Source organism: Coregonus clupeaformis, chromosome 37 (genome assembly GCF_020615455.1).
Source record: "Coregonus clupeaformis isolate EN_2021a chromosome 37, ASM2061545v1, whole genome shotgun sequence".
Lineage (NCBI taxonomy): Eukaryota > Metazoa > Chordata > Actinopteri > Salmoniformes > Salmonidae > Coregonus > Coregonus clupeaformis.
This window is the reverse complement of record NC_059228.1, coordinates 9223399-9249176: the sequence shown is the minus strand read 5'-3', so window position 1 is coordinate 9249176 and position 25778 is coordinate 9223399. Positions and strand designations below refer to the sequence as shown.

General features: G+C 44.5%; 1 protein-coding gene across 2 annotated transcripts in view; it reads left to right on the top strand.

The window, feature by feature from the left end:
* The window catches only part of LOC121553490 (inositol polyphosphate-5-phosphatase A), a 286624-nt gene that overhangs the window by 241130 nt on the left and 19716 nt on the right, over positions 1-25778 (top strand). For both annotated transcript variants that reach the window (XM_041866626.2, XM_041866625.2), the window contains exons 10-12: positions 7923-8018; positions 8361-8435; positions 23659-23732. In XM_041866626.2, coding sequence (XP_041722560.1) covers positions 7923-8018; positions 8361-8435; positions 23659-23732 — 245 coding nt within the window. The remainder of the gene's footprint in view (positions 1-7922; positions 8019-8360; positions 8436-23658; positions 23733-25778) is intronic.

Sequence of the window (25778 nt, the reverse complement as noted above, 5' to 3'; positions counted from 1 at the left end):
TACCGGTATCTTTGCAACTCTAGATGGGAATCACCCAGTGGCTGGGTTGAGTGATGTAAGCGGAGCCCCTGTGGTGTAAATCCCATGAAGCCACCATTGCCCCATTGTCATGCCAAGGAAGTCACCTGGCACACTGCCACACATATGCCCATGGAACCCTGGTGGAGAGGAGTAGACTTATGACCTCAGATACAGGAGGAAATACTACCTAGAACATGGGTGGGTATACCTTTTGGCTCAAGGGCCACATTGAGTTTGTGAAACCAAGTGATGGGCCACATACTATATGTGTGGCAAAACATGTGAAGCCTTTATTCATTTTCACATATTTACATTTTAGTCATTTAGCAGACGCTCTTATCCAGAGCGACTTACAGTTAAGTGAGTGCATACATTATTTTTTATTTTTCATACTGGCCCCCGTGGGAATCGAACCCACAACCCTGGCGTTGCAAACGCCATGCTTTACCAACTGAGCTACATCCCTGCCGGCCATTCCCTCCCCTACCCTGGACGACGCTGGGCCAATTGTGTGCCGCCCCATGGGTCTCCCGGTCGCGGCCGGCTACGACAGAGCCTGGATTTGAACCAGGATCTCTAGTGGCACAGCTAGCACTGCGATGCAGTGCCTTAGACCACTGCGCCACTCGGGAGTACACACAACTACTAATGTACTGTAGGTGTACATATGCTTGCAGAACAATTCTACCATTGTACCATCTCTACCCTTGTTTTTTGTGAACAAATTATTCAAAATAAAATCACAAAATGTATATAATTTATAACATCACAGACACAGTCAAACACACACACAGATCCTGCATCTCTACCCTTGTAAAGTACAATCAAACTTAGTCACAATATGCAAACTTAAAAATATATATTATATGACTGGAGACATACAAAATGTAACAGCAGATGTGTAAAAAACAACAACTATTAAAACATTTGAGGGCAGCATATGGTAAGAGCATCCGTTTCATTTGGAGTGGTCTGTTTTTGAAAGCATATTAAGGAACAATTCTCATCTCCATTGTGAGCCATATTTACAGTTATCCAATCACCTCAGCCCAAATCTGACTGATTTAGTTATTACCTGTATCCAAGTGCATTGCTGGATAATTCTAACTGCATAACCATCAGCATGAAAAATCATAATCCCTGCCTACCTCAGTCACGGTTATTCAAGTCTTAATGTGAACAATGGGTCTGGTCACCTCTCTTGGCAAGGGCATCAAAGTCTGGTGTCATCTTTGATGTAGAGATTCTCAGAACAGCTGACAAGTGGTAATTTGTTAAATTTGACCTGTGACGGGATTTGTTGTAATTCATGACTGAGAATGTTTGTTCACACACATATGTGGACCCGAATAAAACAAGCATCCTTTGGACGTGCTTTTTAATTTTTGGAAACTTTGTTTCATTCAGTGAGCCATAGAACTGGTCTATTGTTGCTGTTTTGTACTTCTCCTTCAAAGCACTGTCACATTGGATGTCGATGATCTCCAATTGTGTGTCTGGTGGTGCTTTCTCACTGTCGAAAGACAGGGGGCATGATACAAGCTCCAGCTCAGTCTCAATCTTGGTGAAGTCTGAGAAGCAGCGGGAAAACTCAGCATGCAGGTCGATCAAAGTGCTACTGTATGTCTCAGTGCGGGACTGCGATGTGGGCGCGTTCAGTGCGGCCAGTGTCGGAAAATGAGCGAGAGACCGGCTACTCATTTGTCTGGAGATCAACATAAGTTTGGCCTTGAATGCTTTCACGTTGGAATACAGTTCATGTTCAAAAACACAATTTCCCTTTAGTTTCACATTTAGATCGTTCAGATGCCCCAATATGTCCACACCGAAAGCAAAGTCGCCCAGCCAGTCTGTGTCTTTCAACACTGAGAAGTCGTCAGCTTTACCAAACATATCAAGGAACAAACCTATCTCCCCTCTCAGTTCCCACACACAGCGAAATACTTTCACCAGGCTTAGCCAGCGCTCATTTGAATGGTACAACAAGTCCTGGTGCTCTGCCTCTGTGTCATTGAGCAGCTGAATGAACTGATGATGGTTAAGCCCACTTGCCCATATAAAGTTTTACAACCACTTTGACAACACTTTCCAGCTTTAACACACTTTTACACAGGGCTTCCTGATGAATAATACAGTGAAGAAATATCAATTCCTCCGAGTTAGGGCTTTCTTCTTTTACTTTGTCTTGTAATCCGTTTAGTAGGCCAATGTTTTTACCGGTTAGATTTGGTGATCCATCTGTTGTGACATTTGTCAGTTTGCTCCACGGTAGATTCATTTTTTCCAAGCAGGCAGACACCCTGTCATATAAGTCAGAGCCCCTGGTTGTTCCCATCATTGATTCCATCACAAGAAGTTCCTCTGTTATTTCAAAGTTCTCATTTATTCCTCTGACAAAAATGCAAAGTTGAGTGGTGTCTCTGATGTCAGTACTCTCATCCAGTGTTATAGAAAAAAGATAGAAGCCATCTGCTTTTTTCTTCAACTCTGAGATTAGCTCCTCACCTATCACTTCACGCGCCTGGTGATGGTTCTGCGTGATAAGCTAATTTTCTCAAATTGGCTTTTACTCTCAGTACAAAGTATACCAGCGGTCTCCACCATACACTCTTTCACAAACTCCCCTTCAGTAAAAGGCTAGCTCTGCTTTGCGATTTTATGTGCAACTATGTAGCTTGCCTTAGTTACGGAGTCTTGAGTAGAGCACCGTTTAGTTAACGTATTTTGTTGGGCTTTTAAGTTTGTGGCAAGTTTTGAGGCCTTCCTTGCCTTTTCCTGAGAGGACAGATTGCTAACGTAGTTAGCATGCTTGCTTGAAAAAACGACAATTGAGATTCTATTCCTTAAAAATGGCAACACTTTCTTGGCATATCAGATATACCGCCCTATGTCCAATATTAGTAAAAAAGTATTTTGCTGTCCATTCTTCTTTAAACACATAACATTCAGAGTCCACTTTTATCATTTTCGCAGCACTCATTTTTCACGTCAAAAGTCATCAAGCAATTTTACATTTACATTTTTGTCATTTAGCAGACGCTCTTATCCAGAGCGACTTACAGTTAGTGAATGCATACGTGTTATTATTATTATTTTATTTTTTCATACTGGCCCCCCGTGGGAAACCCACATCCCTGCCGGCCAAACCCTCCCCTACCTTGGACGATGCTGGACCAATTGTGCGCCGCCCAGGGGTCTCCCGGTTGCGGCCGGCTGCGACAGAGCCTGGACTCGAACCAGGATCTCTAGTGGCACAGCTAGCACTGCCATGCAGTGCCTTAGACCACTGCGCCACTCGGGAGTCGGAGCAATGAAGTGGCTATGATGACTGAGCGCATTCTGAATCTGACTGTAGGCCCAAATACAGAGCGCACTGCCAGGCTACAGCGCCATCTATTGGAGGTTGTTTGTATATCATGGAATGAGTCATTTTAGGCCAAAAATCGTAACTCAAATATAATGATATTTAATACATTTAAAAAATGTCTCGTGAGCCGGATACTTCATCTAGAACCATACAGCAGTGTTTCCCAAACCTCTCCTCGAGTACCCCCAGCTGTTTCACATCATTGATGTATTCCAAAACATGATTCAATGAAGGGCATGGTGATTAGTTGACCAATTGAATCAGGTGTGCTAGTACTACAATATATCTGTGGATTTGCTGTGGTTAGTCGATTAGCGGTTTGGGAAACACTGCCTTATACATAACACTGAAATGTGTTATGTATGTCTACACGTTGTATGGGATGTGCTGAATGGAAGTTATATCAGGGCAAGAGGGGGATACTGGCTTTGAGTACAGTAGGTTTTCTTAGTTGTGGGATTGGTGTGCTGGTTGGCTTGTGGCCAGGTTGAATAAATGGGGGTTGTGCCATGGTTTTGTTGGTTGTGTCAGTGTTGTGTTTGCGTCGGGCTCAGCCAAGCTTCTCCATCTGTTTGCGTGGCTGGATCACTAGCAGAAGGAGAAAGGCAGTCGGTGCTTTGAAGTGGGACAGATTGCTTTAACCTCGTCTCTAAAGAGAGCAGCTGGAATAGAGAGGTCTTTTCACCGCCCGTATCCTTCTCGGACACTGATGGGAAGAGGCTATACGGACACACCTGGTGCTCAAATTGATGACGTATGTTGCGCAGCTGAGAGTCGAGTAGAGACTAATGGATTCGGTTCAGTCAGTCATCCTGATGAGCCCTTCCCAGCTAGCTAGTTTATGCTGGCTAGCTGGGAACAACCACAGCATGGCACTAGTTAAAACTTGTAAAAGAAAGTGATATTTAGATGGGCGAGGGAGAATTAACTTGTAGTATTGGTCACCATCTGGATGTCATCGTGACATGCCAATTAGCTAACGTAATGACAAGCCGGTGCGAATGACCAGTGCAAAGGTGTTGTAATGAGGTGCTTGCCGACGTGAGCTGCTTCCCACCGGAAAGCTATATCGCATGTCACTGCCGGTAGTTAAAATGGGGGAAATTTGTTCCATCCCACTTGATTTTATATTGAATAGGATAGCAGCCTACACAATAAATAACTTATAATATTGGTAGTTACCATCTGGATGTCACCGTGATACAGTCTACTGCTCAATGGGGAGAGTTGCAAGCCGGCCACACAACAACACTGGGCACAGTGTACTTCGCTCCCGCTTGCCGAGCACTGCTGTCCGGCAGTAAGGAGAGAGAAGTAGCTAGATGGTGTATCCAATATCAGGCCAGGGTGACAGCTAAAGCACATTTATTGTAGTGATGTTCATCTAAAATGTACAACTACTGAATTTAACATCTACATTTTTGTAAAAAATAAATACAACTACTCCAATTAAAAAATTGAATGATTCTGAACACTCTCCCAAGTCCCAACTTGGGCAGACAAGTTTCAAATTCTCGCTGAAGTTTCTAGCCACAAGCATAAACTAGCTAGCTGGGAAGGGCTCATCAGGACGACTGACTGAACCTAATCTGTTTGTCTCCGCTCAACTCTCAGCTGCACGACATACGTCATCAATTTAGGCACCAGGCGTGTCCGTATAGCCTCTCCCACACCGATGAGATTATTCAATTGAAGCACAAAGCAAGCGCCATCCCCCAAGATGCACGGGGGGCAACCTCTCCTCTAACCCCTCGACAAACAGGCACCCCGTCTCCTGTGTTGACCCGAGACCCACAATGCATAGCTTTGCCGGGCCGGGAACTCTCTTTGTATGGGCTGTTAGAGAGACTATTGGCGTTCCGAAGCAGTGAAGACATCCCACTGGACAACTCTACATATTTGTTTTCCTTCCAAACTTCTCATCCCTGACAGCTGTCCTGTTTTTTTTTCTCCTTCTTCTCCACCTTATCCTCATGTACCAAATGAAAAGCCAATTGTTCAACTCAAATGTGTTATGTTAATATCATTTTGGGGGTCAATGAGAGCGTGTTTAGATGTAATGTGTTATGTTAATATCATTTGGGGGGTCAATGAGAGCGTGTTTAGATGTAATGTGTTTAAAAGACGCAGGCTCTTTGATCAGCCCAGCCACTGGCCCTACTAGAAGAGAGAGCTCTGTTCAGGAGCCCCCCTCCTCTCGCCTCCCACACCCCTACCCAAGCGGTCACATTACCCAGGGTGCCTCTATACCAGATGCAGGATCCACAATTAGCGGTGGTGAGCTTGGGTTAAATCGTGGTCAACATCTGTCCTTGTTTTCTCACTCAAGGATTTTTTTATATTAATTTATTCTTATATCTGAGAGAGCACCTGGGCTCTCCTGGCAGTCCCGTCCTGCATTGATCTAGAAGACTTAAGCGGTGGCATGGGGTTCTCATTTACCCTGCCTCTTTGTTAAGTTAGGGGGGTATCTCATGACGAAGGTCCCTGTATGGGCCGATGGGCTGGTGGGTTGGTGGACCGGGCTGAACTATACAAGGGATGGGGTGATGGAGTTATAGAGGGAAGAGGAGGGGGAGGTTGTTTTTCGCTGAGGCATCCCCGGACGACAGGAACGCACTGTGATCAATGGCGTGCAATCAGCCGCCTCTGACTCCCATGACACACTGATCAGTCTTAGTCAATGAACACATGAATGAATGAATCAATCACGTCAGGCCTGGCCACGGAACTGCTTAACCTGAACAACTGTGAGGACAGACCAACACCATACTGCTGGGTGTGTAGAGGACCCACATTGGTACTGTAGGCACGCTATTCTGAAAAACTGAGTTGATCCTAAAATAATATTACACTCAGATTGACTGGTTTTCCCTAAAATGTTATAGTTTCACTAAAATGTAGACCAAGTGAAATCATTTCCCCACAATACACGACACGACACTGTCAATGTCGTTTTTCCTTGTTGAGCTTTCGGTTCGGAGTCAGAAACAGTTGGCAAAAGGTGTGACACAGAAAAGCTACAGCATTGTGGACCAATGAGCCACTGGGCTCTTAGAAGAAAAATACAAACAACTGTGTGCTTGCTTGCGCAGGTGTGCTTTTGACTTGTGGTCGGGACATATTCATGTATAGTGATAAGCAACATTGACCCTTGTGCTCAAATAACAGATTTCTTGGTCGAGGCCAACGCTCACTGGATTACAGAAATAATTTGAACATGAATGGAGAGGCCATTTCTGTCCTTGAAATATCAGTTTTTTTCTGTCCAGTAAGCTGTGTGGGTTTCTGGCAGCGCTGCTGGCTCTGAAGTGGCCAGGGATTTCTGCTTGGCTGGGTTTTGGATTTGCAAAGCTGACAGAAGGGCTTCGGTTGGGAAGAACAAGAGGGCCAAACGCTGCTACCAAGTCACTAACTTGAAAGGCTCATTTGAATAAGATAACTTCTTTCAATTTTCATTATTTTTCTCTTGTTCAAACGTTCTCAGGCTCACTTGATGGCTGCGTTTTGTTTTCTGATTTGCTCAATTTCGATAAGTTGTGAAGTTGTTCTAAATAAACACTTCAAAAGTTGCCAATTTTGCTACGTTTTTCGTAAACATCGTAGAAGTGGACGAAAAATTAAATTTTTCGGATTATCTCTTGCTAGTGTGGCTACAATGACTTTTTGACAGGGAAAGTATATATGCCTTGCCCTTCTCCAGCTCCTTCTTTGGCCTATTCATTGCACAAAGCTGCTTAAGCACACTTAAGCGCATTAGCATTTGGATGGCAGGGACCATATTGACCTTGCATTTGGAGGGCCTAAATGAGTGAAAGATGGAGCGATTTGTTAGGGCTTTAGAAACCAGCTTTGGGGGGGAACCGGGGAGGGTTGTTCCACTTTCACTTACTGCTTGGTGTTTGTTCTAATCTGGTGTGCCGTTTCGGGCAAGCAGGACTGATTTGTGACATTTCAGTCTAAAGGCCCTTTTTCTGCCCGTTATATTGGCTTGACCTGATTAACTAATCTGTGCTTTGAATTTCAATCAGACCGCTCCCTGCAGTGTGGTATGGGAACCACTGGCTGAAGGATTACCTCATTCAACTGTCTTCAAACACAGATGGTTGAATGTTTAACTAATTGTTAAAAGAGTCCACAAAGGGGAATTTAACCATGCACACGGTCCACAGGGTCAATACATAGCACAGAATAAAGAGGGGGACAGTAAGATGGGGCTGTTTTTGGGTGTGGGGGGGGGTCTTTAAAAAAATCCTTCAAATGCATAGTGGTGTGCATGAGTTTTGTGTGTGGACTGTAGAATGGTCATTAGTAATGTGATACAGTATAGCCTTCTGTACTGTAGGCTGTACCGCCAGAGAGAGGGAGAGAGTGTGTGTGGGAGTGATGTCCTGTGTTTTATCCTTTGACACCATACGATATATGGTTACATTTGTTTTGTCCAAGCCTATCTCAATCTACCTCAGTATGATATATTGCTCCATCCTATGAGAAGTATGGAATCCTGCCACTAACCCTCCTTTTCCTTCTACAGAGTCTGTGTTCCACTGCCACCATGCAGACGGTCAGAGTAGGTGACACCAATGAAGTCGAGAAGCTAATATTCAGAGAATCAGAGAACGATCGCGAGGTATGCTACAGCATTGAAGTTGGTTCATAACAAGACGTAAATGCACTGTACACACACAATACCTTCAAAGTTTTGTCAGAATTACTAATGTACAGCACCTCACCTGAACAGGGAATAGCTTCTTTGTAATGTGCTCAGTTTAGCCCTATAGCGAGAATCAGGCATAAGTGTACAGGTGGAGTTATAGTACTGAACACTTCAGACATAATGAATGCTGCTCCCAACACCACAGCACATTACCCTTCATTAAATTAATTAAAGCTCTAATTATAAAGTGCTGGTTCAGATGAGGATCGCTATTAATCAGTCCACTGTTCTCCTCCCCTCTTCTGCCCCTTTTAGGTTGTACTTCAACTTGAAAAGAAGCTTTTTAATTATATCAACCAGGATGTTTTCCGGGAAAACAATGGGACCCTGGTAAGATATTAATTTTGTTTGATAACTTTTATAACTCTGGAAGGTTTATTCAATTCATTTTTATTGAGGCCATTAAGACATTCAGTTGGGAGTTGGGACATTCAAAGTAACAGGAATGTTCAACATTTACAACATGTCATCTTTAGACAGAGGCCAAAATTCACTGTAAAACAAGTAAATGAAAGTCACTGATGCAGAATTAGATTTTAGTTTTTTTGGGGGGGGACATGGGGTGAGGTAAAACGATTAGGCCACACAGTTGGTGTCATTGTGACAGAAGCGAGCGGTGCAGATGGTCTGAAGGATGCCCTCACGCTTTCCTGCCTCGTATAAACACTGATTTCAATCTAGGAAAATATTTACTGGGTACCAAATAGAAGAAAACGGATTGAATAACCGAGGGACTACCTTGACCTGGTCCAATACACACATATTCGTTTTCCGTTGCAAAATGCTTTGAAATGTTTTCCGTTGTGTGTCATAATGAATACAACCCTGATTCTTATCATCCTGACCCGTCCTATTGGGACACAGCTATACACTAAGTGTATGTGTGTATGTTCATGCAATTGGACATATGTAACAGCGTATAACAGGCAATTGGACACATGTAAGACTTATGTTACACACATCAGGACTCCTAATGACCATGTCATAATAATAGCCAATAATCCATGTGACACATATGACTCTTCAAGTAGTCTGTCTGTCTGTGTGTGTGTGTGTATACATACTGTGAGTGTATGTGTGGCTGTATGTCTGTGTCTCTGTGTTGGTATGTGTGTGTTTATGTGGTGTGTGTTTGTGCCCCAGGAGGCCCCCACTTTCCTCTCCCCCTCCCCTGCAGGGCTCAGCAAGATAAATGGTGTAATGGGGCATCAGCGATAATCTGATGGTCATAGTCTAGTTAAACACACCGTGCTATGATCCTTATAAAACAAACTACCTTTCCAAAAGGATAAATGTTCCCCCCTGCACCCCTCCTCCTCAGAAAAATAAATCCATTGCATCCTTCATCAACTACTAGGCTTGACAGAAATGTAATTCGAGGCACCTCTCGAAAATAATTATTATATTTTGAGAGGAGTAATCATTGGTCGGGACATGATTGAATGTGTCCATGCCTATTGATTTTTGCTATGATTAATAGGTTTGTTTAGTCGATATTCCCATCGAAATTGTATAATTAATTATCCCCGCCGCTGTCAGGCCGGGACGATGGAGAGCACTGATAAGTATTTGGGACGATTACCTTTTCCGGGAGTCGTGGCATCAAGGGACACAGGGGCTTGCTCCTCGGCAGAGGTAGAGATGGTGGATCTATGTTCCCGGGAACAAGGATTCTGTGCAGACGCGTGCCCCCCTCCTCTCCACTACCTCCTATCTATCCAGTAGCGAATCTTCCATCCAGTAGCCCTCCTCTCTCTCCTCATCATTGATTTTGTTTCAGTATCTCTTTATTGTAACTTTATCAGTGTGGTGTCGGCAGACGGCTGGGAAGGAGGAGGGGTAAGAGGGGGGTGTATTGGGGTCCTGTTTCGAGTGATGAACTTTTCTGTCGGGGCCGCTCCTCCTTGTCATGCTCCCTGCGTACTCGCAACATTACTCAAGCCGCAAGAGTTTTCGAGATGAAGTAAATAAATATATAAATAAAGATCCATCCCCTCCCCGGCTAAACTTCTTTCATATTTTACCTGTCAGTGCTCTTAAGTGGTAATACAGCAGCATGCTAAATAAAATGTGACCTTAGCTAGGAAGAAAAACATGGAAGGCCAGGGAGAATGGGCTTCTGTGCTGTCTCTTATACCGGAGTGCCTCACTACAGTGAATAGCTTATTGATCAGTTCCTCAGTCTGATCATTTACATTTACGTCATTTAGCAGATGCTCTTATCCAGAGCGACTTACAAATTGGTGCATTCAACTTATGATAGCCAGTGGGACAACCACGTGTCTTCGGAAGGTGGTCAGTGACTCCGCTGTCCTGGAGTCGTGGGGGAGCTTGTTCCACCATTGGGGTGCCAGAGCAGCGAATAGCTTTGACTGGGCTGAGCGGGAACTGTGCTTCCGTAGAGGTAGGGGGGCTAGCAGGCCAGAGGTGGATGAATGTAGTGCCCTCGTTTGGGTGTAGGATCAGAGCCTGAAGGTAAGGAGGTGCCGTTCCCCTCACAGCTCCGTAGGCAAGCACCATGGTCTTGTAGTAGAAGCGAGCCTCAACTGGAAGCCAGTGGAGTGTGTGGAGGAGCAGGGTGACATGAGAGAACTTGGGAAGGTTGAACACCAGATGGGCTGCAGCGTTCTGGATAAGTGGTAGGGGTTTAATGGCACAGGCAGGGAGCCCAGCCAACAGCGAGTTGCAGTAATCCAGACGGGAGATGACAAGTGCCTGGATTAGGACCTGTGCCGCTTTCTGTGTAAGGTAGGGTCGTACTCTGCGAATGTTGTAGAGCATGAACCTGCAGGATCGGGTCACCGCTTTGATGTTAGCGGAGAACGACAGGGTGTTGTCCAGGGTCACGCCAAGTTTCTTTGCACTCTGGGAGGAGGACACAATGGAGTTGTCAACCGTGATGGCGAGATCATGGAGCGGGCAGTCCTTCCCCGGGAGGAAGAGCAGCTCCGTCTTGCCGAGGTTCAGCTTGAGGTGGTGATCCGACATCCACACTGATATGTCTGCCAGACATGCAGAGATGCGATTCGCCACCTGGTTATCAAAAGGGGGAAAGGAGAAAATTAATTGTGTGTCGTCTGCGTAGCAATGATAGGAGAGACCATGTGAGCATATGACAGAGCCAAGTGACTTGGTGTATAGAGAGAATAGGAGAGGGCCTAGAACTGAGCCCTGGGGGACACCAGTGCTGAGAGCACGTGGTGCAGAGACAGATTCTCACCACGCCACCTGGTAGGAGCAGGACCAGCGGTGTCATTTGACTTAATAAATGAGGATCGGATGTCTTCAACCTTCTTTTCAAAATGGTTGACGAAGTCATCCACAGAGAGGGAGGAGGATTCAGCAGGGAGGAGTTTCCTAGGGTTAGAGGCAGAGGCTTGAGTTGTAGAAAGTGGCTTTAGCAGCAGAAACAGAGGAAGAGAATATAGAGAGGAGGGAGTTTTCTTCCATTTCCGCTTGGCTGCCCGGAGCCCTTTTCTGTGAGCTCGCAATGAGTCGTCAAGCCACGGAGCTTGCCGGCCAGGAGGATAGGGGACATAGAGAGTCAAAAGATGCAGAAAGGGAGGAGAGGAGGGTTGAGGAGGCAGAATCAGGAGATCGCAGGGAGAAGGATTTAGCAGAGGGAAGAGATGATAGGATGGAAGAGGTGAGAGTAGCGGGAGAGAGAGAGCGAAGGTTGTGACGGCACATTACCATCTGAGTAGGGGCAGAGTGAGTAGTGTTGGAGGAGAGCGAGAGAAAAGGAAACAAAGTAGTGGTCGGAGACTTGGAGGGGAGTTGCAGTGAGATTAGTAGAAGAACAGCATCTAGTAAAGATGAGTTCAAGCATATTGCCTGCCTTGTGAGTAGGGGGGGATGGTGAGAGGGTGAGGTCAAAAGAGGAGAGGAGTGGAAAGAAGGAGGCATAGAGAAATTAGTCAAAGGCAGACGTAGGGAGGTTAAAGTCACCCAGAACTGTGAGGGGTGAGCCATCCTCAGGAAAGGAGCTTATCAAGGCGTCAAGCTCATTGATGAACTCTCCAAGGGAACCTGGAGGGCGATAAATGATAAGGATGTTAAGCTTGAATGGGCTAGTGACTGTGACAGCATGGAATTCAAATGAGGAGATAGATAGATGGGTCAGGGGGAAAAGAGAGAATGTCCACTTGGGAGAGATGAGGATTCCTGTACCACCGCCGTGCTGACCAGATGCTCTCGGGTATGCGAGAACACATGATCAGACGAGGAAAGAGCAGTAGGAGTAGCAGGGTTTTCTGTGGTAATCCATGTTTCCGTCAGTGCCAAGAAGTCGAAGGACTGGAGGGTAGCATAGGCTGAGATGAACTCTGCCTTGTTGGCCGCAGAACGGCAGTTCCAGAGGCTGCCGGAGACCTGAAACTCCACGTGGGTCATGCGCGCAGGGACCACCAGATTAGAGTGGCAGCAGCCACGCGGTGTGAAGCGTTTGTATGGCCTGTGCAGAGAGGAGAGAACAGAGATAGACAGACACATAGTTGACAGGCTACAGAAAAGGCTACAATAATGCAAAGGAGATCGGAATGAAATTGACTAAACATCTGGGAAAGCGAGAGAGTGGGGCCTCCCTCACTTACGTTTCACTGAAACACACAAATATAACTCTCCCAACTTCCACTTTAGACATTATAATTGTTGTGAACTACAGCGGTTCAATGTTTTCTAGGAATAGACTCTAACTTAGTTTATTCAGCTAGCTAACTTGGTACAGTATTCTTCTGTGAAAACCGCCCAGGGCACCTTATCCTATGACGCCATAGCTAACTAGCATGCTAGCTTCCAATAACATGGTTTAGCACCAATACACGGTTACAACAAACTACCAATAGTGTGTTAACACGCTAAACAGATCATTCGTGTCCGTGTCTAACGTTGTGTAAAGTTTTGGGGTTAGTTTTGACAGTTTGAGTGAGTACGTCGTCAACTTATTCAGCCAGTTAGTTAGCTAGCTAGAATAGTTAGCATATTAGCTAGCCATTGCGCCACACACAGAGAGAGCCAAGCTAACGTTAACTAGTCACCCATGTCTTAAATTCCTTTTGAACGACGCTGGTTACCAGTATGTAAAAATAATATAAAAATAAATGTAGGTTATAACTTACCCTTAGTAGCTACTGTTAGCTAGTTAAGTGTAAAGCTAGCTACTGAATCGATTTAGCCAGTTCGCGTTTGTCCCAACGGAGAGAAAGCATCTCCAAACATTACAGCTAGGTCGTTCCAGCTATTGTTTAGTTAGCTATCCAGGTAGCAACAAGCTAGCTACATTTCGAGTACAGTAGCTACTAAGTACCTAACGTTAACGCTTCAGATAATGAGGTTAGAAAAACAGCTGAATGGTAGGTAGCTAGCTGGCATAATTACAGGTACTCTTAAGTGTGAAATAACATTGGAAACAACTATCCACAGTTGCTAATTGTTACCAGTAGCTACCCGCTAGCTAGCTAGCTTTATTGGTCCAGGTAGTGGGTTAGCTAGCCTCGTGCTTCACCGGGCTCAGCCGAATACAATACTTACCTACAATAATTACCTACAATAACTACCTAGATAAACTACCTACAATACCTAACTACAATACTTACCTACAATCTAAATACATGGTTTAAGCTTTACTCGACACCATATAAAGAAGAAGCCAAGCTTACCTCCCACTTAGAGAAACACAACCTCACCCCATCGCCACCTCCACTACCTGTGATCATGATGTATATAGCGTATATATTATATACAGTGCCTTGCAAAAGTATTCAGACCCCTTGGATTTCTTCCCATTTTATTGTGTTACAAAGTGGGATTAATATTGATTTAATTGTCATTTTTTGTCAACAGTCTACTCAAAATACTCTAATGTCAAAGTGGAAGGAAAATATTTTTATTAATTTTTTTATAACAACTAACAGCTTTGCACACCTAGATTGTGCAATATTTGCCTATTTATTCTTTTTCAAAATTCTTCAAGCCCTGTCAAGATTTTGGGGATCATGGCTAGAAAGCAATTTTTAAGTCTTGCCATAGATTTTCAAGCAGGTCAAAACTGTAACTTTGAATATTCACTGTCTTCTTGGTAAGCAACTCCTGTGTAGATTTGGCCTTGTGTTGTAGGTTATTGTCCTGCTGAAAGGTGAATTCCTCTCCCAGTCTCTGGTGTAAAGCAGACTGATGGAGGTTTTCCTCTAGGATTTTGTCTGTGCTTAGCTCCATCCCCTTTCTTTTTATCCTGAAACACTCCCCAGTATTTGCCTATGTCAAACATACCCATACCATGATGCATCCACCACCATGCTTGAAAATAAGGAGGTAGTTACTCAGTGATGTGTTGTGTTGGATTTGCCCTGAACATAAGGCTTTGCATTTAGGCCAAAATGTGTATTCCTTGGCTGTGTTTTTTTGCAGTATTACTTTAGTGCCTTGTTCCATATTTGTATTCTGTATATTTGTATTCTTCTGTTCACTCTGTCATTTAGGTCATTGTGGAGTCACTACAATGTTGTTGATCCATCCTCAGTTTTCTCCCATCACTGCCGTTGAACTCTGTAGCTGTTTTAAAATCACCAATGGCTTCATGGTAACAACCCTAAGCAGTTTCATTCCTGTCCTGAAGCTCAGTTCAGAAGCACGACTGTTTGTGTCTGAGTGGTTTAATGCATAATCCACAGCATAATTATTGACTTGACCATGGTTAAAGAGATATTCAAGGATGATTTGTCATTGTTATGCATCTACCAATCACTGCCCTTCTTTATGAAGCTTTCGAAAAGCTCCCTGGTCTTTGTAGTTGAATCTGTGCTTGAAATTCAATAGTTGACTGAGGGACCTTACAGATGTTGTATGTATGGGGGACAGAGGAAGGGTTAGTCATAAAAAAATCATGTCAACCCCTATTATTTCACACAGAGTTAGTCCATGTAATTTATAATGTGATTGGTTAGAGATACTTCGGGATTTTAGTAATGTCTCTGTGTGCAGTATGAAGGAAGTTAGAGGTAGTTTTGTGAGCCAATGCTAACTAGCGTTAGTGCAATGGCTGGAAGTCTATGGGTATCTATTAGCATGCTAGCAGATTCCCATAGACTTCCAGTCATTGCGGTAACGCTAGTTAGCAACTTCCTTCAAACTGCACGCAGAGACATAAAAATCATATCCACTGCAGTAGATAAAGGGCTTTATTGCCAAAATCCCCAAATATCCCTTTAAGCCAAATTTTACTCCTGAACTATTTTAGGCTTGTCTAAACAAAGAGGCTATATGCAACAACTATATTTTAGTTATGAATTGTATTGTTTGTAGTTTTTTCATCCACTTTGACGTTAGAGTATTTTGTGTAGAGTGTTCAGTTTGGCCGGGTGTTTTGCTTTGTCATTATGTGTAGATTGATGAGGGGAAAAAAACAATTTAATCAATTTTAGAATAAGGCTGTAACGTAACAAAATTTGGAAAAGGTCAAGGGGTCTGAATACTTTTCGAATGCACTGTATAGTGTAGTTATATCTATATCAAATGCACATATCTAAAAATTCAAGGGGAATTGATATTGCATTCATCTACTTACTTAAAATGTTCACCTAAAAATGAATAACCATAACCGTATACATGTGTGTATTCCCAGACCTGTGTCAAGGGCAAAAATAATAACCCTGAATGGTAGCTTTTCCTATCATCCACATTTAGCTCGTAACAGTTTGTTGTTTACAGACCAAAACAACATTATATATACCAAAGTATTGGGACACCCCTTCAAATTAGTTGATTCGGTTATTTCAGCCACACCCGTTGCTGACAGGTGTATCAAATCTCCATAGACAAACATTAGCACTGTAAAGTTTGGTGGAGGAGGAATAATGGTCTGGGGCTGTTTCATGGTTCGGGCTAGGCCCCTTATTTTTACATACAATGACATTCTAGACTATTCTGTGCTTCCAACTTTGTGGCAACAGTTTGTGGCCCTTTCCTGTTTCAGCATGACAATTCCCCCGGGCACAAAGCGAGGTCTGTACAGAAATGGTTTGTCGAGATCGGTGTGGAAGAACTTGGCTGGCATGCACAGAGCCCTAACCTCAACCCCATCGAACACCTTTGGGATGAATTGGAACGCCGACTGCGAGCCAGGCCTAATCACCCAACATCAGTGCCCGACCTCACTAATGCTCTTGTGGCTGAATGGAAGCAAGTCCCCGCAGCAATGTTCCAACATCTAGTGGAAAGCCTTCCCAGAAGAGTGGAGGCTGTTATAGCAGCAAAGGGGGGACCAACTCCATATTAATGCCCATAATTTTGGAATGAGATGTTCGACGAGCAGGTGTCCACATACTTTTGGTCATGTAGTGTATGATAAGTCTTTAGCCTCTAGCCGGCTGGCTGCATTTGTTTGTGTTGACCCTCTCAAGGCGGTCGGCCATTCCCTGTCAGCGACAGTTTATCGTTTCCACAACAAATAATTAAGATCTCATAAAACGAAGAAAAAATATGGCCCTGCAATGAAAGCCAAGTGTGTGGCTTAAAAATAAAATTAAATGACCTTTCACCTCTGCGTTTATTGATGGCTTTTAATGGCAGCAGGTGTTGTCAGAGGGATAGTTTGACATGTTTTAAATCATTGCACAATTATGGGCTTGGACAACCACAGGCTGGATTGGAGGGACTGTCAGCCCAGATACCATTTATTCCCTCTGTCCCTGCAACTTCTCCCTCTTATAACGATCACAGCTACCATGATTTAGGTGTGTTGCTCATTCAGGCGAAGTATGAAATCTGAACACTGGACTTTTTTAGGGGAGGGGGGGGGCACATCTTTCTCCTTGTCTATGATATTGCCCGAGCCATATCAGCTAGCAGCCCTCTCCAAGGTCATTTCGGGCTGACAAACTACTCCGCCGTCTTTATAATGCAACGAGGCCTTGAACCAATATAAACTGGGATTTTTTTACTGCTGACCTACCAGAACAGCAAATCATTATGCTTAATTGACCCGGGATGAAATGTAGTGTGAAATTTCAGCCCTTGGGTTTTCCAGTCAACCTAAATGAATTACTCAACATTCACTTAGAGGCTCTATGCACACGCACACACACACACACATACACACACACACACATCATGGAAACACAGTGCGCTTCATCACCCCCCAACACAGCTCATCTGCTGCTTTTTAAAGGTGTCACTTCTCATCTCGGCTGCACTAGCTCCACAGAGACAAACACACCTGTCCATACACACTCACAGAAACACACTGGTGTACACACACACCCAGGTAGTCTATTAGGGTAAGAACAGACACAGACATGAGGTGCACACACAAACAGGGACAATTACATTCTGCACCTCTATAAATGTTTACAGTCAATTATTTATATTATCAGACACACACACAAACCAACTTACTGTACATCTTGACATACTCTGTTACAAACATATATGCTGGCACACTCTTCGACTAAGGGCTCTTCACACACACACTGGGAGCGTGTCATTGCGAGATTGGTGGTGCACAGTGAAGCGTGTAGCGCATCCTCCGGGCTCCATTCCTGATTCACATTGTGTGAGCTCTCCTGTGACCCTGCCTCCTGTGAGTTTGATGAATGTTACACATCTGCCCTCCTGAACCACAGAGACTCTGTCTGAGGGCCCCACTGCCTAGAAAGTAATGTCCACTGTTCTACACCACTGGCACACACACATACAGATACAGATGCTCACAGTTTACACATAAGTATGCATACAGTAGGCTACTCGCACCTGAACTTGCTCATACACACTTGCACAGGCTCCAGACATACACAGCCATGTCAATGTATCCCACATATGTATGTGAAAATTCCAATCAAGTTTTAAACTAGCTTAAAAACATTTACAGTGGGGAGAAGTATTTGATACACTGCCGATTTTGCAGGTTTTCCTACTTACAAAGCATGTAGAGGTCTGTACTTTTTATCATAGGTACACTTCAACTGTGAGAGACGGAATCTAAAACAAAAATCCAGAAAATCACATTGTATGATTTTTAAGTAATTAATTTGCATTTTATTGCATGACATAAGTATTTGATCACCTACCAACCAGTAAGAATTCCAGCTCTCACAGACCTGTTAGTTTTTCTTTAAGAATCCCTCCTGTTCTCCACTCATTACCTGTATTAACTGCACCTGTTTGAACTCGTTACCTGTATAAAAGACACCTGTCCACACACTCAATCAAACAGACTCCGACCTCTCCACAATGGCCAAGACCAGAGAGCTCTGTAAGGACATCAGGGATACAATTGTAGACCTGCACAAGGCTGGGATGGGCTACAGGACAATATGCAAGCAGCTTGGTGAGAAGGCAACAACTGTTCGCGCAATTATTCGAAAATGGAAGAAGTTCAAGATGACGGTCAATCACCCTCGGTCTGGGGCTCCATGCAAGATCTCACCTCGTGGGGCATCAATGATCATGAGGAAGGTGAGGGATCAGCCCAGAACTACACGGCAGGACCTGGTCAATGACCTGAAGAGAGCTGGGACCACAGTCTCAAAGTAAACCATTAGTAACACACTACGCCGTCATTAATAAAGATTCTGCAGCGCACGCAAGGTCCCCCTGCTCAAGCCAGCGCATGTCCAGGCCCGTCTGAAGTTTGCCAATGACCATCTGGATGATCCAGAGGAGGAATGGGAGAAGGTCATGTGGTCTGATGAGACAAAAATAGAGCTTTTTGGTCTAAACTCCACTCGCTGTGTTTGGAGGAAGAAGAAGGATGAGTACAACCCCAAGATCACCATCCCAACCGTGAAGCATGGAGGTGGAAACGTCATTCTTTAGGGATGCTTTTCTGCAAAGGGGACAGGACGACTGCACCGTATTGAGGGGAGGATGGATGGGGCCATGTATCGTGAGATCTTGGCCAACAACCTCCTTCCCTCAGTAAGAGCATTGAAGATGGGTCGTGGCTGGGTCTTCCAGCATGACAACGACCCGAAACACACAGCCAGGGCAACTAAGGAGTGGCTCAGTAAGAAGCATCTCAAGGTCCTGGAGTGGCCTAGCCAGTCTCCAGACCTGAACCCAATAGAAAATCTTTGGAGGGAGCTGAAAATCTGTATTGCCCAGCGACAGCCCCGAAACCTGAAGGATCTGGAGAAGGTCTGTATGGAGGAGTGGGCCAAAATCCCTGCTGCAGTGTGTGCAAACCTGGTCAAGACCTACAGGAAACGTATGATCTCTGTAATTGCAAACAAGGTTTCTGTACCAAATGTTAAGTTCTGCTTTTCTGATGTATCAAATACTTATGTCATGCAATAAAATGCAAATTAATTACTTAAAAATCATACAATGTGATTTTCTGGATTTTTGTTTTAGATTCCGTCTCTCACAGTTGAAGTGTACATATGATAACAATTACAGACCTCTACATGCTTTGTAAGTAGGAAAACCTGCAAAATCGGCAGTGTATCAAATACTTGTTCTCCCCACTGTATGTGTTGGGATTGTGGATTGATAGAATGGCGCCGGAGGGGATGGCCACCATTTTACGGGCTCCTGACCAATTGTGCTATTTTGTGTGTTTTTTTGCGCTGATCATATGACCGAAAACAGCTTCTGGACATCAAAACAGCGATTACTAACCTCAATTTGGATGAGGACTTCTATTTTAACAAATCGGAGGCGGATATAATGCTAATCTCAGACCAGGCCCAAATCCCTGTCACTCGGAGGAGGGGGAGGCAGCGCTACAGAGGTTGACATGCAGGATTTGTAACGAGACTGCGACGGCATTTGGACAAGTCGCCATTACCCTTCGTTCTATTGGCGAACCTGCAATCACTGGAAAATAAACTGGATGAGCTCTGTTCGAGACTATCCTATCAACTTGATCTGAAAAACTGTAATATCCTATGTTTCACGAGTCGTGGCTGAACAAGGACCATATAAATCTAACTGGCAGGACAGAACAGCTGCGTCCGGTAATCTGAGGGGGGTCTCTTTATCAATTGGTGCGCGATCTCTAATATTAAGGAAGTCTCGAGGTTCTGCTCGCCTGAGTTAGAATACCTCATGATAAGCTGTAGACGACACTATTTACCAAGAGAGTTTTCATCTATATTTTTCATAGCTGTCTATTTACCACCACAAACCGATGCTGGCACTAAGACCGCACTCAACGAGCTGTATAAGGCCATAAGCAAACAAGAAAATGCTCACCCAGATGCAGCGCTCCTAGTTGCCAGGGATTTTAATGCAGGGAAACTGAAATCCGTTTTACCTAATTTCTATCACGAAAAAACTCTAGATCACCTCTACTCCACACACAGAGATGCATACAAAGCTGTCCCTCGCCCTCCATTTGGCAAATCTGACCATAACACCATCCTCTTAATTCCTCTTAAAACGCAAACAGGAAGTACCAGTGATGTGCTCAATACGGAAGTGGTCCGATGAAGCGGATGCTAAGCTACAGGACTTTTTCGCTAGCACAGATTGGAATATGTTCCGGGATTCATCTGATGGCATTTTGGAGTTTACCACATCAGTCACTGGCTTCATGAATAAGTTAATCGACAACGTAGTCCACACAGTGACCGTACGTACATATCCTAACCAGAAACCATGGATTACAGCAACATCCACACTGAGCTAAAGGCTAGAGCTGCCACTTTCAAGGAGCGAGACACAAATCCGGATGCTTATAAGAAATCCCACTACGCCCTCCGACAAACCATCAAACAGGCAAAGCGTCAATACAGGACTAAGATTGAATCCTACTACACCGGCTTTGACGCTCGTCGGCTGTGGCAGGGCTTGCAAACTATCACGGATTGTAAAGAGAAACCCAGCCGCGAGCTGCCCAGTGACGCGACCCTACCAGACGAGCTAAATGCCTTCTATGCTCGCTTCGAGGCAAGCAACACTGAACAATTCATGAGAGCACCAGCTGTGCCGGACGACTGTGTGATCACGCTCTCCATAGCCGATGTGAGTAAGACCTTTAAACAGGTTAACATTCATAAGACTGCGAGGCCAGCTGGATTACCAGGACGTATACTCAGAGAATGCGCTGACCAGCTAGCAAGTGTCAACCTCTCCCTGACCCATTCTGTAATACCCACATGTTTCAAGCGACCACCATAGTCACCGTGACCAAGAACGCCAAGGTAACCTGTCTAAATGACTATTGCCCCATAGCACTCACATCTGTAACCATGAAATGCTTTGAAAGGCTGGTCATGGCTCACATCAACACCATTATCCCAGACACCCTAGACCCACTCCAATTCGCATACCGCCCCAAAAGATCCACAGATGACGCAATCTCTATTGCGCTTTCCCACCTGGACAAAAGGAACACCTACGTGAGAATCCTGTTCATTGACTATAGCTCAGCATTCAACACCATAGTGCCCTCCAAGCTCATCATTAAGGACCCTGGGATTAAACACCTCCCTCTGCAATTGGATACAGGACTTTCTGATGGGCCACCCCCAGGTGGTGAGGGTAGGCAACAACACATCTGGCACGCTGATCCTCAACACAGGGACCCCTCAAGGGTGCGTCCTTTGCCCCCTCTGGTACTCCCTGTTCACCAACTACTGCTTGGCTACAGGGAGGTCGTCAGAGACCTGGCAGTGTGGTGCCAGGACAACAACCTCTCCCTCAATGTCAGCAAGACAGTAAACAAAGGGCCGAGCATGCCCCCATTCACATCGACGGAGCTGTAGTGGAGATGGTCGAGAGCTTCAAGTTCCTAGGTGTCCACATCACTAAGGACATATCATGGTCCAAAACACACCAACATAGTCGTGAAGAGGGCACAACAATGCCTCTTCCCCCTCAGGAGGCTGAAAATATTTGGCATGGGCCTTCAGATCCTCAAAAAGTTATACAGCTGCACTATTGAGAGCATCTTTTTAACTGGCTGCATCACCGCTTGGTATGGCATGTGCTCGGCATCCGAGCAGTTGCCATACCAAGGGTAGTGCGTACGGCCCAGTACATCACTGGGTCTGAGCTCCCTGTCATCCAGGACCTCTATACCAGGTGGGGAAGGCCCTAAAAATTGTCAAAGACTCCAGCCACCCAAGTCACAGTCTGTTCTCTCTGCTACAACACAGCAAGCAGAACCGGAGCACCAAGCCTGGGACCAAAATGCTCTTGAAGAGCTTCTACCCCAAAGCCATAAGACTGCTGAACAGTTAATTAAACAGCTACCCAGACTTTCTGCTTTTCACCCCCTACCTACATCTACATAGTACTTAAATCAGTCACCTAACCAAACCTACATGTACATATTACCTCAATCAATCACCCCAACTACCTCGTACCCCAATACACTGACTCTGTACCGGTACTCTTTGTATACAGCCTGTATATAGCCTTGTTATTGTTATTTTATTGTGTTTTATTTTGATCTATTTGTTAATCTTCTTAAATCTAACTGCATTGTTGGGAAAGGGCTCGTAAGTAAGCATTTCACAGTAAAGTCTACACTTGTTGTATTTGGTGCATGTGACAACTAAAATTTGATTTGATTGATTTGATGACTGTTTTTGTACTCCACTGGTAAGACACCACTCACTCCTCTGACAATCCTCCCTCACCTACCCTCTGTTTGGCTGGTTGTTTGGTTTTTATCATTGTTTATCACTGTCCTAGATCGAGATTACATTATCATCTAGATGGTGATTCCATTCCATTCACTCTACTGTTACATGTCGTACAGCAATGTAATGTTGTTGTCAAGCTAGCTTTATAACTACTGACAGTATCACGAAGGCAGTGTAGAGGACCTCATCAGACTATATCTGATATGTGTTCTGTTGAGGGTGTCAGTTTACCACCAAATGAACATGCTCTGGTATGTTCCTGCTAGCTGCCAGTCAGTCAGGAAGGGGCAGGGTCTTTATGTATCCTGCAGGGTTGCCCAGATACCTGTCCGTCGCTCAGGGAGCCAGCGATGCAGATGCCCCTGCTACCTGCTCATCTCCCAGATAATTAATGTGTACAAGGAGCTGCTAATTGCACTTCTCACTAATGATTTATGGGATTTGGGAAGGGGGGGAGATGGGGTGGGGGTGTAAGTCTGTGCTGGTGCTGGTGCAGGCAGAGGGAGTGCAGCTGGGAGACGGGACATGATTGATGAAGACTGTTTAGATCCACTGTCAGCGTAGAGCGACAGAGACAGACCCCCACCCTCTGCAGCAGACTGGGGGCTGCGATAGGACAGGACAGGGATGGCTCTGGAATAGCCAGGTCAAAAACACACACATCAACACTGGTCAGCTGTTCTCACACACTTGCCTTCATGTACCACCACAATGTTCATGACACTTGTGTAGTATGTTGGTAAAGGCACAAATCCACACATCGAAAAAGGAGAGAAAAGATGCTAACACAATTATTATCCAACACTTACTCATGCATGCAGGAGCCTCACACATTCTCACACACACACTCTCATAGTTATTCACTCAGTGAGTGATGACTAACATGTGGATATTACTTTCTGTAAAGAAATAAACCCTTTATCACTCACTCTCTCCCTCCCTTCTTCTCCCCTCTCTCTCTTCAGTTTTTACAGTTTGACAGAGAGCTGTCCTGTTTCAAGGAACGGCTGCACGAGCTGGAGATCGCCTTTCCTCCCAGGTATGAAATCCTCTCAATGTTTCCTTATGAATTGATGTATGTGAACCATAGCTATTCAACTCAATCACTCCTGTTATTCAGTAGTTGTTGTTTTTTTGGACTCTTGGTCATTGGATTTCTTGTACCACTTCATACTGACTAATGTAGTCTTTTAAAGAGGCAGTTCTTCCATAATGGTATGGTACAAGAGCCAAAAATCACCAATTAAATCAATAAAGGTCTTCCAGAGCTGTAACTATCTATTACACTGCACAGTAATTGGTACCTGTATTTGTACTTACCTATTACTGTCTATTATCCTGTATATTTCCTGCTTCCCCTGTCTATAACCCCATAAAGTGCCTACTCACCTTCACTATCATGAAATGGCGGCCCTCACCCTTATACCCTTCACCTCTCACTCTAACCATGTGCTAGTTACAGGCGCTACAATACATAGTTATCCAGGACTCAGTCAACAGTGTAGGGTACCGAAAGATTGAATTACTTTTTGGAAGTACACATTCTATCCATTGGTAAGAGTGTGTTATGAAAAGAAGTGGACCTTACTACTAACCTCACTACAGCACCACATCTTTGAAGAGCAGAGTAAATCAGCAGTGTACAAAGAGGCTGATGTTTTGGTCCATTTATGGTATGGGGCCTTAACATAACTCAATCATCCCTCTTGGCCCAAATGGCTTTGTTTGTGCCAAATATATATTTGATGGTTATCAATTGTTTAGTATGATTGGATGTGCTCCTAAAATGCTCCACTGGGTGTGTGTGTGTGTGTGTGTGTGTACGTGTGTGTTTCTGTTCTTGCTTGTGTGTGTGTACGTGTGCGTGTGTGAGGCGGACTGCATTGATATTCCATCACGGTGGGAGTTGGGGGACGTTGGGGCGGGGGTCCTACTACTCGTCTCCTCTTCCTCAAACAAATGCATTTGCAATTAGCCCTTTCAGAGGAGAGGGAGGGAAAACACACACCCGGCCTGCATCGAAATATGTTTCGGCGCTGGCGCGATAATGGTGCTTGACCTTTGCCGTCAGTTGTGACTCAATCAGTCCAGATAATGAAACGCTGTAATCAAACAATAATTACTTGATAAACTGCTCTAGTGGCGGGCACGGGGCGGGGCAGGCGAGGAGTGTGTGTGTGTGTGTGTCAAGGTCCTGGCAGTCACTGTTTTTAAATGACTGTGTCTTAATCAGGGACCCCATTTACATCGCTTTGCATAAGTGACGGCTGGATTTATTGTCCTTTTACACTCTGTGACCTTTGCACCTATCTATCCATAATATAATATTGAATCATAGTTTCCCTGCCAGGTGAATGAACAGGCTGCTGTGAAAGAATACAAATGATTTTCACCTTCTTGGAAACATGATTAATCAAATTGATGAAACCTTGGCACAGCAGATGACATTTTATTTGATCCACTCAGTATCTGATACAAGCAACATCATTGTAAGTGGTGAATGAGTAGAAATGGCCTAGTTAAACTTAAACAACCCCCTCCTCCCATTCACATAACACACACTTGCACCAACAGACACTCACACAGCGCTTGCATACTCCCCCTCCCCCTGTCAGATCTCCCTTGTACTCCATGAGCAATCAAGCACTCAAAGATTGTTCTCCATCACATAGCCTGCTACGGACCAGCCCCTCACCATCTGTGAGGTTATTACTCCCCTTAACACAGGCCATAAGAGGCCCTCTCACACACACACACACACACACACACACACACACACACACACACACATGCTTGCTTGCATTCAATCGATAAGTCAATACTGGTCACTCGTGTTTAATCTATCAATGAATCCTGCATGTTGTAGTCTATGTCCACTTGTGAAATTGAGTGGAAAACCATAGCCTAGTTGTCACTGTATTTTAGGAAATGTAGCATGTTGCCAGGTATAAAGATGTCATCAAACCCTCGATTATTTTTGTTTAGAGATTAGGGCCTGTATTCTCAAAGCGTCTTAGAGTAGGAGTGCTGATATAGGATCAGTTTTGTCTTTTTTGATCATAATGAGTAAGATTGTATGGACAGG